The sequence below is a fragment of the Podarcis melisellensis genome, assembly GCF_964234715.1.
Source record: "Podarcis melisellensis genome assembly, chromosome: 10".
Lineage (NCBI taxonomy): Eukaryota > Metazoa > Chordata > Lepidosauria > Squamata > Lacertidae > Podarcis > Podarcis melisellensis.
Genome location: NC_138542.1, coordinates 67,017,193 through 67,036,969, shown reverse-complemented (window position 1 = coordinate 67,036,969; position 19,777 = coordinate 67,017,193). Strand labels below are relative to the sequence as shown.

The window sequence follows — 19,777 nt, the reverse complement described above, 5'->3', positions numbered from 1 at the left end:
AGAAGTCACACGGTATTAGCTACAAATCTAAACTAAAACATCCATTAAATCACTACAGGTATGTTTCCCTGCTGAGAGTACCACACTTCCAGAGGTCCCCAGATAGGTTTCTGAACTGTGTCTGTGTCCCACTTCCCACACCTGACACATGTACACAAATAGCATCTCAGGGCAACATTTGCTTTAGGGGGGCTTATGGATGCTGAGCAGTTTGGGGACTGAATTAGTGGGGAGTAAACACAGGTCCTCTTTCTGAAATTAAATTTAGGCTTGCTCAGCTGCTTATTGGAAAGAAAACCTCCCAATTATTTCACACCGTCTGCTGAGGCGGAAATATATATTCTTAACTTGAGGAGGTCCCATCGTTGTGAATGCGTTGTGGAAAAAGGACACACTGTCAAATATTCTCCTTTATTTTTAAACAGCAATAAAAAAAGCCACTGTACAAGTCATTATACATTTTTTACAAGACTACTGGAGGTGACGGAAGAGCATTTTGAAGGGAGGGTGGAGGGTTAGATGCAGAAAACAGTGTGGAGATAGTCTGCCGTATTCCCCATTTCCCAAAAATAAACGTCTGCATCACCGGTGTTACACCACCCATTTCATCCAAGGATGGGGCTGGGGTTCAGACGAGAGGATCCAAACGGCTATGGGGTGCCCCTTCTGGGGGAGCTTTCGAGGATTTCCCCCAGCTACTCCTCAAGACCTCCAAACAGCTAACTGAGAGACCGCTTAGGAGCCAATGTTGCAGCAGGAGGAGGGGCTGTAGAAAAGGAAATCAGGTAAAAGCTCATGAAATGGCGACAATCATGGACCCCGTGTGTTTAACTACAGTGCTACCTCGGTTTACGAACAGCCCTGTTTACGAACTATTCAGTTTACGAACTCCGCAAAACCGGAAGTACCGTCATACCCCATGTTACGTCCGCTTCATGTTATGTTCTTTCAGGTTACGTCCCGCGGCGACCCGGAAGTACCAGAAAGGGTTACCTCCGGGTTTCGCCGATTGCGCAGACACGCAAAATGACATCATGCGTATGTGCAGAAGCAGTGAATCGCAAACCGTGCATGTGCAGACGCGCCGCTGCAGCTTGCGCTCTTTTCATGTTGCGATCGGGCCTCCGGAACGGATCCCAACCAGAGGTACCACTGTAGTGTTCCGGTTTGTGAACTGTACCTCAGTCTACAAACGGAAGCCGAACAGTGGAAGGGCACTGCTGGCAGGAGGTCTCATTTGGGAAAGCGCGCCTCCGTTTAAGAACGGATTTGGTTTAAGAACAGACTTCAGGAACAGATTAAGTTCGTAAACCGAGGTACCACTGTCCTTGGATCCTAGGCAGACTCTCCCATGGGGTGTTCTTTGCCATAATCTGACTAACACAGGGTTGCCTGGGAGCGGATTCCTCCAAGTTAATCACATTAGGGCAGTGATGGGGGAAGATGACAAAAACTGAAGTAAGGACTGAGCCAGCACCAAAAATTGCCTCTTTCCTAGACCGTCCTTAGCTGGGAGGATGAAATGGGGTTTCGGCTTAGCCACGAACTGAGCTGGCTTAACGGAATGACTGCTTCGCATCAAACACACTGGACAATTTGAAATTAAATACTACACTGTTGCAGAATTTTGATATGGAAGGGATTTTAGGCACAAAAAAATCATCGGTTCATTACATAAAAATATAATAAAATTCTGGGTTTTTTTAAATACAAGTTGTAAAACTCCGACACAGTGGAGTTGAGTGCATCACGGAATCCTTAGGTAGGGTACCTCCCAGTCCGTCTGTTCTTCCAATCATCTCAGGCCAACTTGGAAATGTCTTCATAGGGGATGCCTTCAACTTTACGTCCTTTCAGAGGTCCCTGGGAAGGGAAGTCAGGCAAAAGAAAAACCTTCAGTCAGGCAGTTGCTAGAAGGACCTGCTTATGTGGAAATGTTATGACATTTGGGGCATCCTAATTTGAAGATAAAAGGTGAGTAAGGGGGGAAATGAGAGAAGGATATGATATTCTGCATGGTATAGAGAAAGCGAAGGTGAATAGTGGGAGATTCAGGGCAAAGAAGAAATACCGTATTTTTCGCCCTATAGGACTCACTTTTTCCCCTCCAAAAATGAAGGGGAAATGTGTGTGCGTCCTATGGGGCGAGTGCAGGCTTTCGCTGAAGCCTGGAGAGCGAGAGGGGTCGGTGCGCTCTCCAGGCTTCAGGAAGCTCTGCGCAACCCTCGGGAGACCGGCGTGCAGTCCAGGGCTTCGCGCAGCTCTGCGACTTCGCAGAGCTGCCTGCATTCCGAAGCCCGGGGCGCGCTGAAGAGCGCGCCCAGGCTTCACGCAGCTCTCCACAAGCCTGGGGAGATCGGCGCGAATTCCCGCCGGGCTCCCTAGGCTTGCGGATAGCAGGCTGTTCTGGGGGCTGGGGTCGGGGGAAGCTCGAGCTTCCCCCGCGCCAGCCCCGCGTCTGGGGGGGAAATAATTTTTTTTCTTTATTTCCCCCGCAAAAAACTAGGTGCGTCCTATGGGGCGATGCGCCCTATGGGACGAAAAATACGATACTTCTCCGTGCAGCAGATGGCTGAACTATGAAATTTTTCTCCACAAAATTTGGTGATGGTCACTGACCTGGGCGGCTTTAAAAGTGGATCAGAAAAAAACAATGCCGGATAAGGCTGTTAGTATACCACCCTTGCGATCAGTTGCTAATGATGCTGAATAGGATGCTAGGCTAGATGGGAATTTGGTCTGAGCCAGAAGAGCTCTTTTCATAGTCTCTCCTCCCTGCCAAACTGCACTGTTTACTCAAGAGGAAAGCTCATGAAACTAAAGTGACCAGAAAAGGAAAAATAGGATAGAAAAACAGGCAAGGAGAGAGATTCTTTCGTCCATTAGACAAACAGTACTGATGACACAGAAATCTTAAGTAAATAAAAGCTGAAATGTTAGGAGTTTGCCAAGCTTTGGAAAAACGCACAGGTTAGACTGAGACTTACTTGGCAAAGCGTTATGCAGGATTAGTGAGAAGATTGATCAAGAGCTCTATTCTAAGGGGGGGTGCATTTTGGGTTGGGGAATATTTTAATATTTCATTTATGGTGCCAAAATACCCAAAACGAGGTTTCGGCAGCAGTCCTGTGCAATATTTACCTGGGAGTAAGACCCTCTGGACACAGTGGGGCTTACTTCTGAGTAAGCACAAGACTGCCTTGTTAAAGTTCCAAACAGCACGCCATGAGACAGCAGGGGTGAAAAGATACTTACAGTTTCAATGAGTATCGTAGCCGAAAACTTTTTCTCATGGATGCTCTCTAAGGTAGCTTCATTTCCTCTATAGCCCCCGTTTAGAACCAGCACCTTTTTGCCTGAAACATGAACACGTGTGAATCTGCTTTAGATCGAGTGAAACCCTGGGTCAGCCTAACTTAACGCTGTCTTTTCTGAATGCACAGACACTGGGGTTAGCAACTGGATTCTTCTGCATGCAAAACATTATTCTGTCGCCTGAGCTCACAGAGCTCTATCTCCCAATTTCATTGCTGCCTTCTGGCATTGGGGAGGTTGAGAAGGTGGGATTTGATCGGGAGTAAACATGGACCAATGGTACCAACTAGTATGGGATACAGCCTTATTAGAAAAACTAACCAATAAACTGAAATTGACACGGGGACAAATGGAAGAAGACGCCTTAATGGCTCACCTTAATCACATCCAGTTACAGATAGGTAGCCGTGTTGATCTGCCATAGTCAAAACAAAAAAAAATCCTTCCAGTAGCACCTTAAAGACCAACTAAGTTAGTTCTTGGCATGAGCTTTCATATCTGAAGAAGTGTGCATGCACACGAAAGCTCATACCAAGAACTAACTTAGTTGGTTTTTAAGGTGCTACTGGAAGGATTTTTTTTTGTCTTAATCACATCCACAGCCCAACAAGACAACGACAATAATCCACCAACAGCATACGAATCAATATGGCTAACCTGATTCAAAAACACCCACCCACCCCACTCACACATGAAAACAAAGTCCACCACAGCCAATCACAAATAAACAACCTTCTTCTCTCGTAGTCGAGTAAGATTGTCTTCCATAAATACAGTTTTTAAGTATTTGCCAAGAAATTGTGAGGACTAGATTTTTTAAAATAAAAAATGAAGAGATATTTCAGGTTCTGTTTACATGGCTTTCGGTTGTCAAAAGCAAGCGGGTCAAATCTTTGCAAGGCTACCGGCAGCCACAATCACCAAGGATGAACTATTAAACTATTTATTATTATTTATTTCTTATTAAATCTCTATACTGCCCTTCATTGGAAGATCACAGGGCAGTTTACAATATAAAAACACAACAGATACTATAACAAGCAAAAATAATGACCTCCATAGTATTATTCTTTACTAAAGTAATAATTAAATCAATAATTCTGTCGTGTGAACTGGGCCACTGTTGAATTTGGAACTGGAAATTGGTGTTCTGAAATAAGAGTCTAGGCTAGCTAGGGATCATGGGAGTTGTAGGCCAAAAACATCTGGAGGGCCGAGGTTGAGGAAGCCTGGTCTAGGGGATGGGAAATGGAAATCTCAAGTTGGTGGCTTCTAGGTATTCTGGCCAGGCTCTATCTCCCGTGCCAGAGGCAGCCTGGGAGGCAAAAACTGTGCTCAGATCCTGCTTTCAAACCTTCCCATAGGCATCTGGTTGGTACTAGATGGGCCTGATCCAGCAAAGTCTTCTCTAATTGGTCTGGCAAGACGGCTTACCTGGTGCTGGGATCACCGTCTCCAGATGTATTTGGTCAAGCTTCAATTTATCCCCAGAGTCAATCACCTTGACAACTGCTGTGTATTTGTCAATTACTTCCTATAATATTAATGCACATCATCATCATCATCATTATTATTATTTTAATTTATATACCATCCTTTAACCAAAGATCCCAGGGCAGTGTAGAACACCAAGAACATAATTTACACAGCATAATAGTAAAAGCATAATACACCGCATAATAATAAAATAATCATAACAGTCCCCTCACACAAATATAGTGGGCTATGGCTAAAGGCCTGGGTAAAGGGGATTGTTTCCACCAGGTGCCTAAAGACATGTAGTGATGTCGCCAAGCGAGCATCTCTGGGAGGAGAATTCCACAAATGGGAAGCCAGTGCAGAAAAGGCCCATTCTCTAGAGCAGGGGTGTCCAAACGTTTTTCAAAGAGGGCCAGATTTGATGAAGTGAACGTGCGTGAGGGCCGACCATTTTGCCTGACGTTCTTCGAACCATTAGAATTAAATGCAAATTAACTATTTTATGCAAAGTTAATTGCAAACGACATTAATTTTCATTTCGTCACATGGATGACAAATCTAAACAGGTGTTAAATTACTCTGCCTTTCGTATCTGAAGGCCAGATGGAAAAAAATCCAGGAAGCTGAAATATACGTCAGGAACATTGTAAAGAATATTACATATTATTGGTAATAAAGGTTGTCTGTCAACTTTTAAGTTCAAAAAATATGAACAGGAACATAACACCAAGTTGGCACAAACCTCTTGATGAAGTTTGACTAGCAAATAAATGTTAAAGGAAGTGTGTGTGTGTGTGTGTCCCTTTTTCTTCCCTCTCTCCTTAAAAGCACTTTCCTCTCCATTGCTCTCCAAACGGCCCCCACGCCAGACTTTGGACATGCCTGCTCTAGAGGCAAGGAAACACTTGCCAGGGTGAGGTGGGTGAACGGAACGGTGGATCTCCCATGTCAGATGGGAAACTTGGGACTGAGCAGTGCAACTTTCCCAAGGCACTTTAATTTTCCATGGCGCCTGGCTTTCCCAAAGGCACTGGATATGAACCCTCGCAGGTCCAATGCCAGGTTTTACCAGGGCTCTCTGATTCATGAATGTGGAACCTGCAGCACACCCAGGGCTATTGGACTTCCATCTCCCAGCCTGGCCAGGAACAATGCTGGAAAAATGCAACCTGTGCTGCTGATATCAGTAGTACAACTCATGCAACACGTTGGCGACTAATATACACACAATAATTACCAAAATGATTATGCGTTCTTTATCAATCTTCTGAGAAAAATACAGACCGTTATGCAAAGCCACAGAGACTTACGAACTACCCAACCTAAGATGCACTTATAATGTCTGATTTCAATGGATTTTTCAAGTGCTCAATTCAGTCTTTTGTTTTCTTTATCTTTTCAGGTAAGTTCATGAAGATACCAACAAAAGAGAAGTTTGATGTTGTTCCCAATACTGAGAGATGCTAGTGAAGTTGTAGATGGATGTTAATGAAGTTGTAGACGAGAGGGTGCCGGCGTTTCGCCCTGTTTCGCCCTGGCGGTCCAAGTCATCAAGAGGGCGCTGTTCACCCCCAATGGGGCCCTTTTACAGGGGCTTGAAGGTAGCACACTCCCAAAGTAGTTTTCCGGACTTCTTCAGTGGTCTAATCTCAAAGCCTTGATACGTATATTGATATTCAATACCATATTTTTCGCACCATAGGACGCAATTTTTCCCTCCTAAAAAGCAAGGGAAAATGTGTGTGCGTCCTATGGAGCGAATGCAGGGGGGAGGCAGGCGGGAAAAGCCCCCAAGAGCTGCACACAAGCTCCGTGCGCTCTTGCGGGCTTTTCCACAGGAGGGAGAAGGGACCTTCTCCCACCTCCCAGAAAAGCCAGGAGAAGTCGTGATCTCTTTAAAGGAGTTGTGCGGCTTCTGCCGGTTTTGCGGGAGGTGGGTGAATCCCCCCACCTCCCAGTAAAGCCAGGAAAACCCTGCGCAGCGTCTCCCGGCAAGGAGAGGCTGCACGGGGCTATGGATTCTTTAGCCCCACGCAGCCTCTCCCGGGAGGGAAAGGCTGCACGGGGCTAAAGGGGAACCCAAAACAGTGAGCGGGTGCGAAAAATACGGTACTTTTTATTGGCTTAAGTTTAAGAGACTGATTTCCTTGGCCAGGAATGATGGCAGCAACATTTGGGGGGGGGCACAGGTTCCCCATGCCTGCCTAATGTCACAGCAGCCCAGTGAGGATGCAGAGCAGTGTCTGGGAAAACCCTGAGCCCTGCAACACAGCTGCTTCAACCACGCCAAATACCTCCCCTCTCAGCCATAACAAACATGTTTGCTGACACATAAAAGGCCAGCGGGCTCACCTTGACAATTGCCTTCTTTTTGTGGTATTTCTCACCCAGTTTCTTCGTTATAATTTTGACCACAATTTCCTGGAGAAGAGAGAAGGGTATTGGCGTATGCCACTACTGCGGCCCATGTTTCCTTAGCCCCAAAATGGAAAACGAGTGAGGTCCCAACTAAAGAAGAATGGCAACTTAAACTGACGGAATATACGCAGATTGCAGATTTAATACATAGGATAAGAGAACAAGAAGAATATACGTTTAAAGAAGATTGGAGAATGATTAATGAATATATGGGTGAAAACTGTATACATTTGAAAACGTTGGCAGAATTAAGATAAATTCAACAGTGTAAATAAGTTTTGATGGATGTAAAAGTGGAATAAAGGTAAAGGGACCCCTGACCATTAGGTCCAGTCGTGGACGACTCTGGGGTTGCGGCACTCATCTCGCTTTACTGGCCGAGGGAGCCGGCGTACAGCTTCCGGGTCATATGGCCAACATGACTGAGCCGCTTCTGGCAAACCAGAGCAGCGCACGGAAACGCCGTTTACCTTCCCACTGGAGTGGTACCTATTTATCTACTTGCACTTGATGTGCTTTCGAACTGCTAGGTTGGCAGGAGCAGGGACCGAGCAACGGGAGCTCACCCCGTTGCAGGGATTCGAGCCGCCGACCTTCTGATCGGCAAGCCCTAGGCTCTGTGGTTTAACCCACAGCGCCACCTGCGTCCCTAAAAGTGGAATACTGAATGGTTTCGTTTATGTAAAATATGCAGGGATCTACGGTATGCAAATTGAACCATGGAAGGAGAAGGGAAGTCATTGGTATTTTAAGGTTGTTCAAATGAATATCCTAAAATGTAAAACAGAAAAACCTAACAAAATTTATGCAAAAAAATAAAAACAAAAGCATTATTCAATCCCTTCATATTACCACCACATGCAATTTTTCTCATTTGTTCAATTCAAATTACAAATTAAAACAAATTCATCTGATTCATGGGGGGGGGGTGGAGAGATTAAAAAAGGACAAAATACATTCAGGTAGGTTGCTCTCCTTTCATTTCTCATGGATCTCAGCAGATGCTGCCTGTGAGGACCTTGGCTGCAACCCAGAGGCCCTGTTTATTTGGTTAACCGTTGTGCCACAGACTGCGGTCACAGCTGCTCTGGCCTTGTCCCATTGTCCACCCTTCCCTAATGCACACAGAAAACTAGCACTCCCAGCACCCTCAAAGAACTACACTTCCCAGCATTCTTTGAAGAAAGCCGTGACTCTTTAAAGTGGCATCATACTACTTTAAATGCAGCGTGCAGATGGGGCTTGAAAGTGGAGTTTTAAAAATTCATTCTGAACCCAGATTAAAAATAAAGTGCTACCCTTCCAATACTCCACATCGTTTGGTCCAGACACAAAACCGGCACGTGAGCAAATCAATCCTCTATTCCATCACAGAGTATTGTTTGGATGGAAGCAGCCTGAAAGTGAAAATGCAGCTTGCACGCTGAATGATAGGGTCCAGGTCCCCTTTTGGATACTTACAGGCTGCAGCCAATGGTCTGTCCGGGAAGATTTCTTCTTCTCTTCCTCAAACTAAGAGAGGAAAGGACACAGAACTGGTTCAAATTTAAGATCAAAGGAAGGATGATATTTAAAGTGTGTTGCTTCCATCTTTATTACGGTCATAGATCAGCATAAGTGGGAGGGGGGCTTGCAAACATTTAAAATCTGTAAAACGTTTTGGAAAGCTAAAATTATTAAAACAGAAGGTATATATACAAAACCTATAAGACTCTAAAAGCAGCTAAAAGAATCTATAAGAAAGGTTAAGAGCATTAAACAGATGTCGTAATTTGTGTGGTACGTTTTATAATTTGTATGCTAAAATTAATAAAAATGTATTTTAAAAAAAGAGCATTAAACAGATGTCGAAGAGCATAAAAGGTTAGTATATAAAAGCCTATGGCTATCAATTTACAAAGCACTCTGATATGAGTGTTCAGTAAATCCAGTTTGTGGCACAGGTCATCATCCGACGAATTTTGAGCGCTGCTATGAAGAATCTGGCAACATTATATGTTGTAGCAGGGTTGGTATCTGAAAGCAGCAGGGGAATATAGAATTGTCCTATGAGCCCTGGGTACTTATGGAGTAGTGGGGAGATGAGGCTAATACAAATGTCTCTATAATATAGGCACTGGAGCCAAAGCACATGCTCTGTTGTTTCGATTTGTCCAGAATCACATGGGCATTAACCAGCCCCCAAAGAATGAATTTTATGACTTCCAGAGAGGTATCACCAACAACATGCGACCACACCCCACTTGATAGGGATATGCTTCCCCCAGCCCACCCCTCAACATTTCAACCGTGAGAATCTGAACTTTAAAAAAACAACTATTGTCTGGAATATATTTTCCATACACTTTCCCAGACAGCAATGCCCCTGGTGGCTCTATCACATTTTACTCAAGGTGCAAAGAGAGATGTTTTTGAGAAAGGGGGCTTCTTATTATAGTGAGAAGCATGAATTAATGGGCTCTGGGAGAGGAGATGGGGATTGCTTTGCTCTTCCTGGTTAGCTCTCTCCAGACCAACGATGGGCTGCCATCTAGGTCCGCCATAACGTTTATAGGTTGTGGTTTGTCCAAGAGGGCGAAACCAGAAGCCCAAATTTGAACGATGCACCAAACCATAGCTCAACAAAATGCAGTAGGAAAATGCAAAGCATTTTGTAATCTCCTTTCTAGAAATTCACAGGTTGGTGCTAAGCCATGATACGGATTAGTGTGAAGTGTAAACCTCTTACTTTTTCAACCTATTCAGATGGAAATCTTAACCCCGCATGGCTGCTTTATGTTTCTTGCAGATCTCCATGCTTTGTTCCCTTTTTTTTCCCTTTCACATTTGCAACTTAATTCTGCAAATTTCATCTCACTGCACCTCCATGATCTCGTCGAGGGCTGTTTTCTTCTTCTTCTTCTTCTCCTTCTCTGAATTCTGAGGTGTTTCTTTCCGCTTCACTGTGGGTGCTGCTCCCGCCTCCTTCAATGCACTGGATCCAAGCGCGCTGAAAAAAGAGAACGCAGACGAACAATGCAAACCTAACCCCTGTCTACTCAGAAGCGAAGTCCTAGTGAATTCAACAGGGCTTACTCTCAGGTAAGCGGGGCTAGGCCTGCAGCCTGAGACTGCAAACTTTCTCAGAGAAACATAACACTTAACAGGGGCTGCAAGGGCCCCTCTCCACCCCCCTTCAAGAAGCAGCTTGATTGGCCGAGCAGAGTGCCAATCCCACTGCCACTAAGAAACTCAAGTCCTGTGCTCAGACATTAAATGCTGCTCTGTACCTCTGCCTATATTGCTCCGTTTATTCCGTTCCCAAGTGAATAAGGGTTGAATTCAATGGAATTCTACTCAGACCTACTGGTATCAATGAGCCTATGTTAGGTACAGTCATAAAGGCAAAGGGTAAAGGGACCCCTGACCATTAGGTCCAGTCGCAGATGACTCTGGGGTTGCGGCGCTCATCTCGCTTTATTGGCCAAGGGAGCCGGCATACAGCTTCCAGGTCATGTGGCCAGCATGACTAAGCCGTTTCTGGCTAAGCAGAGCAGTGCACGGAAACACCGTTTTACCTTCCCGCTGGAGTGGTACCTATTTATCTACTTGCACTTTGACGTGCTTTCGAACTGCTAGGTTGGCAGGAGCAGGGACCGAGCAACGGGAGCTCACCCCGTCGCGGGGGTTTGAACCGCCGACCTTCTGATCAGCAAGTCCTAGGTTCTGTGGTTTAACCCACAGGGCCACCCACGTCCCTTAGGTACAGTCATAGCTTGGGTTAAAGTCGCTTCAGGTTGAGTGTTTTCAGGTTGCGCTTCGCGGTGACCCAGAAGTAACGAAATGGGTTACTTCCGGGTTTCACTACCCACACACGCGCAGATGCAGGTTGCGTTTTGCTCAGGATGCGAACGGGGCTCCGGAACGGATCCCGTTCACATCCAGAGGTACCAGAGGTATCCAGAGGTATTCCCATTACAGTAGTATCTCAGGTTAAGTACTTAATTCATTCCAGAGGTCCGTTCTTAACCTGAAACTGTTCTTAACCTGAAGCACCACTTTCGCTAATGGGGCCTCCCGCTGCTGTGCCGCCGGAGCACGATTTCTCTTCTCATCCTGAAGCAGTTCTTAGCCTGAAGCACTATTTCTGGGTTAGCGGAGTCTGTAACCTGAAGCGTATGTAACAATGAAGCGTATATAACCCGAGGTACCACTGTAATTCAATTGGACTACCCTGAGTATGGCTAGCACTGGATACAATTCTATGGCCTGGATTCAACAGACGTAGCAGTAGGAAGCAATACAAGAGCTTTTGCCGGCGCAAGCAGGGCTGAATGATCACAAGTGCAAGATGCTGAATTTCTCCCTGTATTTTCAAACCATCCCTTCCATTTCTGGTCAAGGATCAGAAAACGAAGGTTATTGATGGTGCAACTGGGTTTAGATAGGAGGGTGTTAAGAGCCCACAGGGACATGAAATGAAGTTATGGAAAGAGTCAGGGAGATGGAAAGGAGATGTCTTGAAATTCCACCCCTCCAACGCTGACCCAGGTTCTAGATTTTTCAAAGGAAAGCAGAAGCTGGCAAGATTGCCATGCTGGGAAACAACTCCCAGGCTTGGAGTACAATCCCCAAGGTTGTTCTCCTTTCTCTGAGGTGGGAAGGGAGAGGCAGAAAAGTCAGGTAATGGGGGGGCACCCCGTGGAACAAAATATTCACCGTCCGAATAAGGGCAGATGAGAAACAAAAGATGCAGACTGGAAACACACTGACCTGGTTTTGGAATGAGACGCTGTTGAAGTGCTTGCTCCTTTGCACAAATTAAAGACCACTGAAATAAAAGGAAAAAAGACGTTCCCTCTTAGTTCATGCTCTCCAGACAATGAGTTCAATCTCAGGCTTGCCAATTGGTTCCCGCAAAAGCCTTGCCTGGGGAGATCACAGGGTTCCATATCCATTTACCTTTCTCCTCCTCGTTTTCTCGGTTCAGTTCTGTGTAGACTGGTTCTCCCTGCAAGAGGATAACAGAGCAACTTCAGAGCTTGAGCACACCACTGACAAACACAAGCCAGAGCAGTTCTGGGAGTTTAAACTTAACAGTGACCGAAGATGAAGGAGGGAATTTAAGGAAGACTCTATGAACCAAGTGGAGCCCTTTTAGAGAACAGGCGGCTTTTGGACAGATGAAAGTGGCAAGATCTGCAGGAGGGAAAGTCACAGGTCAGGGACGCACTGGGAATCAAAGAAAGGAAGACAGGGATGATGGTGGGTGTTGCCACCAACGCAGGAACCACTTGCCAGTGGAGCAGAGCAACTATGCTAGCTTCCCAGCACGTGGGTCGCTGTTGCTTATCGGGAAGGGGAGCAGGGAGGTGGCGGGCAGGTCAGCAAGGTGCAAAGGCACCGTCAGGAGCACTAGATTGGCTCTAGCAGTGTGTCTGCAGTTCACCGGCCTTGTGGCTGCCTTGCCCTCCCAGCAGCTGGGTCACTGTTGCTTACCAAGAGAGAGGAAGGCAAAGCAGCGGACAGGTTGATGTGCTGCAGATGCACTGACAGAGCCAAGCTGGTGCCCCTGCTGAAATGTTTGCACCACGCCAACTCCTGCTGCTTACTGGTAAACAAGAAGACCCATCTATGCTAGGAAGCTAGCAAAATAGCTCCGCCCCTTCTGCACCAACTTCCTTGGGCATTCTAGTTACACCCAATGACCTTTGCACTTCGAATCTGATGGAAAAGACCTTTGCGGACCTGCTCTTTCCCCTCCAAGCCTCTCCGGACTTGTTCTTCAATGAATCGGGCCGTTTTCTCTTCATCATCCAGGTCCTGTTTCTTTTTCTTCTCCTGTTCTTGCTGCCTACGGATCGTCTCGGGGTCTCGGTCGATATACTGGATGTACCAGCCTTTGGGAGTTTCGTCCACTTTGCAGAAGCCTTAAGAACACACAAAGCAAGAGAATGGTTATGGCCGTTACAGAAACAAGAAACGGGAATGCACGTCCAGGAATTGAGATTTGGGTGTCCTCCGCACTCTTTTTCAGTCAATACAAAATTAGTCACAGGTTGATGTTGTGGCATGACAAGCTATCAGATCTCTGTTGCTGTATTAAAGAGAACTGGGGTACTGTACAGTGGTACCTCGGGTTAAGTACTTAATTTGTTCCGGAGGTCCGTTCTTAACCTGAAACTGTTCTTAACCTGAAGCACCACTTTAGCTAACGGAAATGTGCCGCTGCGCCTCCGGAGCACATTTCTGTTCTCATCCTGAAGCCAAGTTCTTTAACCCGAGGTACTATTTCTGGGTTAGCGAAGTCTGTAACCTGAAGTGTATGTAACCTGAGGTACCACTGTATTGGGAAATAAGGGAATGAGCCAAAAACCTCAGTTCAAATCTCTTCCCAGTTACAAACCCAAGAGAGGGCCCATAACCCTTCTTTCAGCTGCAAATCAATTCCCTCTTCTCCCATACCTGGCCATCTGCACTGTAAGATGGTTACAAGTGTATGCACCAGACTTCACAAACATGGCACCCTCCTGGAGTTTTGGACTACAGATCCCATCATCCCAAGCTAGCACTGCCCAACCTTCAAGGGTTAGGAATCCATCTGTCTAGAGAGAGTCAAACGGTGTGAAGTCAAACCACTGTGTTAGAAGCACCGAAGTGACCTCCCCAGGGCACAAGCCTGGGCAGTGTGTCTGGAGGTCCTGAGCTGCCCAGACGACAAGACCTCTTGGCCTTGCTGGTGTAGTCCAAAGGAAAGCAGAGCAAGACATTTGGCACCAGCTTGGCTGCAGGAGTTGCCAGAAGGAAGGATACAAGGCGCTATCCAACCGTCTTAGGGACTCTGCTCCAGATTTGTGTAGATTTACTTCTCTTGAAGGTATTTCACAAGGCAGTGGAGGTTTAGGATCCTAGATGGGCTACTTTCCCAGGTTGATGAGCCCCATCTGCCCCTCGCTTCCTTCTACAACATGTGCAGAAACCGCCTTCTTGACTGCTGGACCCACTATTGGTCTCATCTGCTCAATCCACCAGACTGTACAGTGGTACCTCTGGTTGCGGACAGGATCCATTCCGGAGCTCCAGTCGGATCCTGAGGTTTCCGCAACTGGAGGGACCATTCTGCACATGTGTGTGCGGTGATAGAGCGCTTCTGCTCATGCACACGTGGTGCAACCCGGAATAATACTTCTGGGTTTGCCGTGTACGTATCCCGAAGGATACGTAACTGGAGGTGAATGTAAGTAGAGGTACCACTGTATTTGCATGTGGGGGAAATCCCTAACTCATTGAGGGCTTGAGACCCATCGTAATGGCTAGGCTATTACTTGCATACTTTCAAACATTCTGTCACAATCATTAAGTACTAGTAACTTGTTGCTGCTTTTTTTAAAAAAAGAAAGATTAAGCCTGTGCCCAACTATCTATTATACGACACTGTCCCTTTGGATTAGATGAATTTGGAACAACTAAATGAAAGATAGAATAATTCACAACAGCAAGATAATGCTCTCAGACATTTTCAACACCGGAATTCCTAGATGTTTCTTGGTTTCCTTTTTGGAAGCCATCCATTCACAAACAGAAGACAGAATTACCTTCTCTCCCTAGCCACTTGGTAAAATCCGTCAGAGTTTCCCACTGGGTAGCATTCATATGGATGTGTTCTCGGTGACTAATATATTCATTATATACTATATTATTGTGGACCCTCTTTGTTCCTAGAAGGGGAAAAAAATGCTCTTAATAACAGGTCTGAAGTTAGATAGAAAGCATTCTGAATTTTAAGAAATGTGGTTCTGTTCCAGCCAAGTGATTTACCAAATCGTCTTCTGAGAAGTTCTAAGAAATCATTCCGGAATTCCCTAGGGAAATATAAAAGGGACAATTGCAGCAAATCAATGTCTGACCAAAATTAGATATGAAGATAAGTGCTTTCATTTGTGTGCAAGTATGCTAGCTTCTGAGTAACACAGAACTCTTCCTAGGCAAGAGGCAGGATGCGACTTTGATCTCTTCATTATACTGAAATTCTGGCACATGAACAGGAAGATTACTTGGTCCCAATCACATAAGGATAGATCAATTCCCCATGGGGGAAGCCTCCACTATGCTCCAGTCTCATTCAACAACCATCCACATATTGAAAGTTCTTTGTATGTGCAAATCACCACACTGAAAAGGTTGTGTTGCTTGCTTAATTGTTTTTTGTCCTGGTATCTAAGAGGTTTTTCTTTTTCTAGAAAGTGTTTTAAAAGATTATGGAAACAGGTCAAATCTACAAAAAATTGCAGAACAGAACACCATGCAGGAAAAGTAAAGGTGGGAAATTATTCTGTGAGGCAAGCTGAAAAACATGCACTGACCAAATGATTTCCCTAGTATCGCACTGAATTCCATGATATGCCTTTGTATGATTATAATATACAACAATAATTAACAAACAGCAGTAAAAACAGTGCCAATATTTTGGCCAAACTCACTCTGAAAAATAATCCATGAATTGCTGAGGATCTTCAGACGCCAGCAGCAGCTGTCGCTGGTGAGATTCTGACATGCAATGACATTTAAACCCATTCTAGGAGGGAAATGTAATAAGAGGGTTGTACTCAGAGATGACAAGCAACCCGCATTAAAAAACCCCACAATAAAACTTTAGGTGGAAATGCAAAATGTGTGAAGCTTTTTCCTTGATCATTTTCCGGAAGGACGTTGCTTACGGCTTAAGTACCCAGACACAAATATTTTATGTTGTTATTCCTACTATTACTACTACTACAGTACAGTGGTACCTCGGGTTAAGTACTTAATTCGTTCCAGAGGTCCGTACTTAATCTGAAACTGTTCTTAACCTGAAGCACCACTTTAGCTATCGGGGCCTCCTGCTGCCGCCGCGCCACCGGAGCACGATTTCTGTTCTCATCCTGAAGCAAAGTTCTTAACCTGAAGCACTATTTTTGGGTTAGCAGAGTCTGTAACCTGAAGCATATGTAACCTGAAGTGTATGTAACCTGAGGTACCACTGTAATTGAATTTATATACCACCCTAAACTTGGGGGTCTCAGGGCGGTTCACAGGATGTCATTATTATAGCATATTTATTAAAGTTCTATACTGCCCTTCATCCAAATATCACAGGGTAGTTTACAATGTAAGACACAAAAATACACACTATAGTAACAAAAACAATAACCTCTGCCTTCACAGATACAGTTTAAATGGCCGTAGGTTATTTCATTAGCCAAAGGCCGTAATGTTATAAGTTCCAAGGGTGCACGATATCGTAAATTATCAGAGATATTTAACCTGAGCGGATTTCCAAAGCATATCTTACTTGAGAACAACTCCAAAAGATACACAAGAGTCCTTTCTTGCAAAGGTGATGAGCCATTAATGTCAAGCAGAGCCCCCATGTGCAGGGGCAACATACCTGCGAAGCTTTGCCTGTCGGCCAGATGCTTTTTGAATTCTGAGGCTTTGCAAATGTTTGTGGGTGGGTGGGGATATGAATGCTTTGTTTTCGTTTCTGCTATTGTTATGTATTTTGCGTTCACGCTTTGTATTTTCTTTTTTTCTGTTGTGAACCGTCCTGAGATATTCGGGCAAAGGGGGGCAAATAAAATAATAATGTCAGGACTGCCTCTCGGTCCCAGCTCACAGAGGACCGACGCCCATTGGATGTTATATACAAAAGTCTTTATTGAAGTTTAGTTTCCATTTCCAAGCTTTGGGCGCGCAGACCCACGTCTTGACGCTAGATCGGCTAAGTCCCCTCTGACTCACTGCTGACCCCACACCAGTTTAAGATTCTAGCCCGGCTCCACCTCCTGCGCTGCTCTTTCCTTCGCTGGGTCCTTCTGCCCTCTGGTGGTACTTCCTTCCTGGATTCCTCTGACGCTGACCCCCCTGAATCTCGCCCTTCCTTCCGGCGGGCTTTAGGACCTGGCTCCTTGTCCGGACTCCCTGCTGTGCAGCTCGCCTCTACATTTGAACTTGGCGCGCGCGCCCAGCCGGTAACCTTCCTTCTGACCGTTTCCCCGCTTCCTGATGTGGGCGTTGCCAAACCTGACTCCTCTCCTCCCGCTGGTGGTGAGAGCATTGGTCCCGACTCCTGGGACTCCCCCTCCCCACTGCGCTCTGGTGGGGAAGCTGGTCCTGATCTCCAACTGCTGCTCAGGGACTCCCCGCTGGCCCCTCCCTCCTGGGGCTTCCCCCCTGGAACCCCCCTCGCTCTGGCCATGGGCGCTCCCTTCTGTGAGTCCTCCGATTCGCTAGAGAGACTTGTGGAGTGACTCTGGCCGCTGTCACTGCCTGCTCCCCCTTCGTACTCCTCCTCCTCACTCTCCATTTGCTCCCCCTCCTGTGTCTCTCTTTCTGAACCCCTGACAAATAATAATAACATTTTCAAAAGCAGAGACATCACCTTGCCAACAAAGGTCCGTATAGTTAAAGCTATGGTTCTCCCATTAGTGATGTATGGAAGTGAGAGCTGGACCATAAAGAAGGCTGATCGCTGAAGAATTGATGCTTTTGAATTATGGTGCTGGAGGAGACTCTTGAGAGTCCCATGGACTGCAAGAAGATCAAACCTCTCCATTCTGAAGGAAATCAGCCCTGAGTGCTCACTGGAAGGTCAGATCCTGAAGCTGAGGCTCCAAGACTTTGGCCACCTCATGAGAAGAGAAGACTCCCTGGAAAAGACCCCGATGATGGGAAAGATGGAGGGCACAAGGAGAAGGGGACAACAGAGGACGAGATGGTTGGACAGTGTTCTCAAAGCTATGAACATGAGTTTGACCAAACTGCGGGAGGCAGTGGAAGACAGGAGGACCTGGCGTGCTCTGGTCCAGGGGGTCACAAAGAGTCGGACACGACTAAACGACAACAACGGGGATATTAATGCTTTGTTTTTGTTTCTGCTTTTGTTATGTACAGTGGTACCTCTGGTTACGTACTTAATTCATTCTGGACATCCGTTCTTAACCTGAAACTGTTCTTAACCTGAGGCACCACTTTAGCTAATGGGGCCTCCCGCTGCCGCCGCACAATTTCTGTTCTCATCCTTAAGCAAAGTTCTTAACCCGAGGTAATATTTCTGGGTTAGCGGAGTCTGTAACCTGAAGCATCCATAACCTGAGGTATCACTGTATTTTGAGTTCTCGCTCTGTATTTTTTTTTTCTGCCCTGGGGTATTTGGCAAAGGACTGTAAATAATAATAATAATAATAATAATAATAATAATAATAATGGCAATGGTGATACAACACGAAACAGGTATGCTGCGCCTGGCTCTGGAGGCTCTACTGGGCACCCTTCCACACAACACCCCCCTCCCCAAAAACCCCTTCCTCTCTCACCTCATCCCGGCACTGCTTCTGGCACATCTGGCAGTACCAGCGCAGCTTCTGAAGCCCCTTCGACTTGATGCGGTTGGCGATGGCCTTGGGGCTCAGGAAGTCCGTCTTCCCCATGGCGGCGGCGGCGGAGCGACAGAGGAGCAAGCAAACAACAATCAGAGCCGCTTCCGGGTTCTTTCCCCCTTAGGAAGGGCCGGAAGCGGAAGTGACGACCAATCCTCATTCCCATAGAACGGGGGAGACGGAAAGTGTAGAGGAGTAGACAGACGCTGACTTCCGGTTCCAAATTTGGACATAAGGGCGGCTGCAGCAAGAAGGACGCCAACACTTGCTGCAGAGGAAGCAGATGCGGTTTCTTAAACACTATGGTAGCAGGCGGGTTTTTTATATATAATTGTTATTGGGTGACGCACAGTCACACTCAGAGCAGACCCGTTGGAATAGAGGGGTTTCAATAGGGCCTGGCCTTGATACGCCTCAGTTGGCACTGTTAAAGCAATTCTTAGAATTATCCCTCTCTCTTTTTGTTAAAAGAAGTGGCAAACAGCTGATCTATATATCTATCAAATGTATTTAATCCACATATCTTTCATATACACACACATATATATATATCATAGATTAGATATAGATGTGAAATATTTTTATATTATATTAAATTTAATATTATATTAAATTTTATATTAAATACACTAGATCTATAGATGTGCAGTCTGGATATCTATATAGACATATCTATCAAATTTTTTTAGTCTCTCTATATATAGACATATATCTCATAGCTGTCAACGTTTCTCTTTTTTAAGGGAAATTCCCTTATTCCGAATAGGATTCCTCGCAAGAAAAGGGAAAAGTTGACAGCTATTTTATATATATAAAATATATAGCTGTCAACTCTATATATATATATATATATATATATATATATATATATGCTTTCGTAGATTTTCACGGGTACAGGAATGCAGGTTTTGGTGTCCTCGGGTGTCTTCCCGTGTAAAAGTTGGGGTGTCTAGGCGACGTTTCGACGAGGTCTCACTCGTCATCTTCAGGCTGGTGCTTTCGGCTTCTTGTTACTGGAACCAAGAAGCCGAAAGCACCAGCCTGAAGATGACGAGTGAGACCTCGTCGAAACGTCGCCTAGACACCCCAACTTTTACACGGGAAGACACCCGAGGACACCAAAACCTGCATATATATATATATATATATACACACACACAGTATATATA

At 45.6% G+C, this 19,777-nt stretch overlaps 1 protein-coding gene across 1 annotated transcript; it reads right to left on the bottom strand.

Annotated features, from left to right (window-relative positions):
* Positions 1-392: 392 nt before the first annotated feature.
* KIN (Kin17 DNA and RNA binding protein) lies at positions 393-18,707 on the bottom strand. The gene is made up of 14 exons (XM_081927315.1): positions 18,546-18,707; positions 15,672-15,766; positions 15,010-15,053; positions 14,787-14,909; positions 12,940-13,121; positions 12,154-12,202; positions 11,965-12,022; positions 10,075-10,201; positions 8,674-8,724; positions 7,147-7,215; positions 4,750-4,849; positions 3,256-3,356; positions 1,772-1,863; positions 393-766 (listed from the first exon to the last, which is right to left on the bottom strand). The coding sequence occupies exons 1-13, from the start codon at positions 18,657-18,659 to the stop codon at positions 1,801-1,803; spliced, it is 1,176 nt and encodes a 391-aa protein (XP_081783441.1). The 5' UTR covers positions 18,660-18,707; the 3' UTR covers positions 393-766; positions 1,772-1,800.
* Between the last annotated feature and the right edge of the window lie 1,070 nt (positions 18,708-19,777).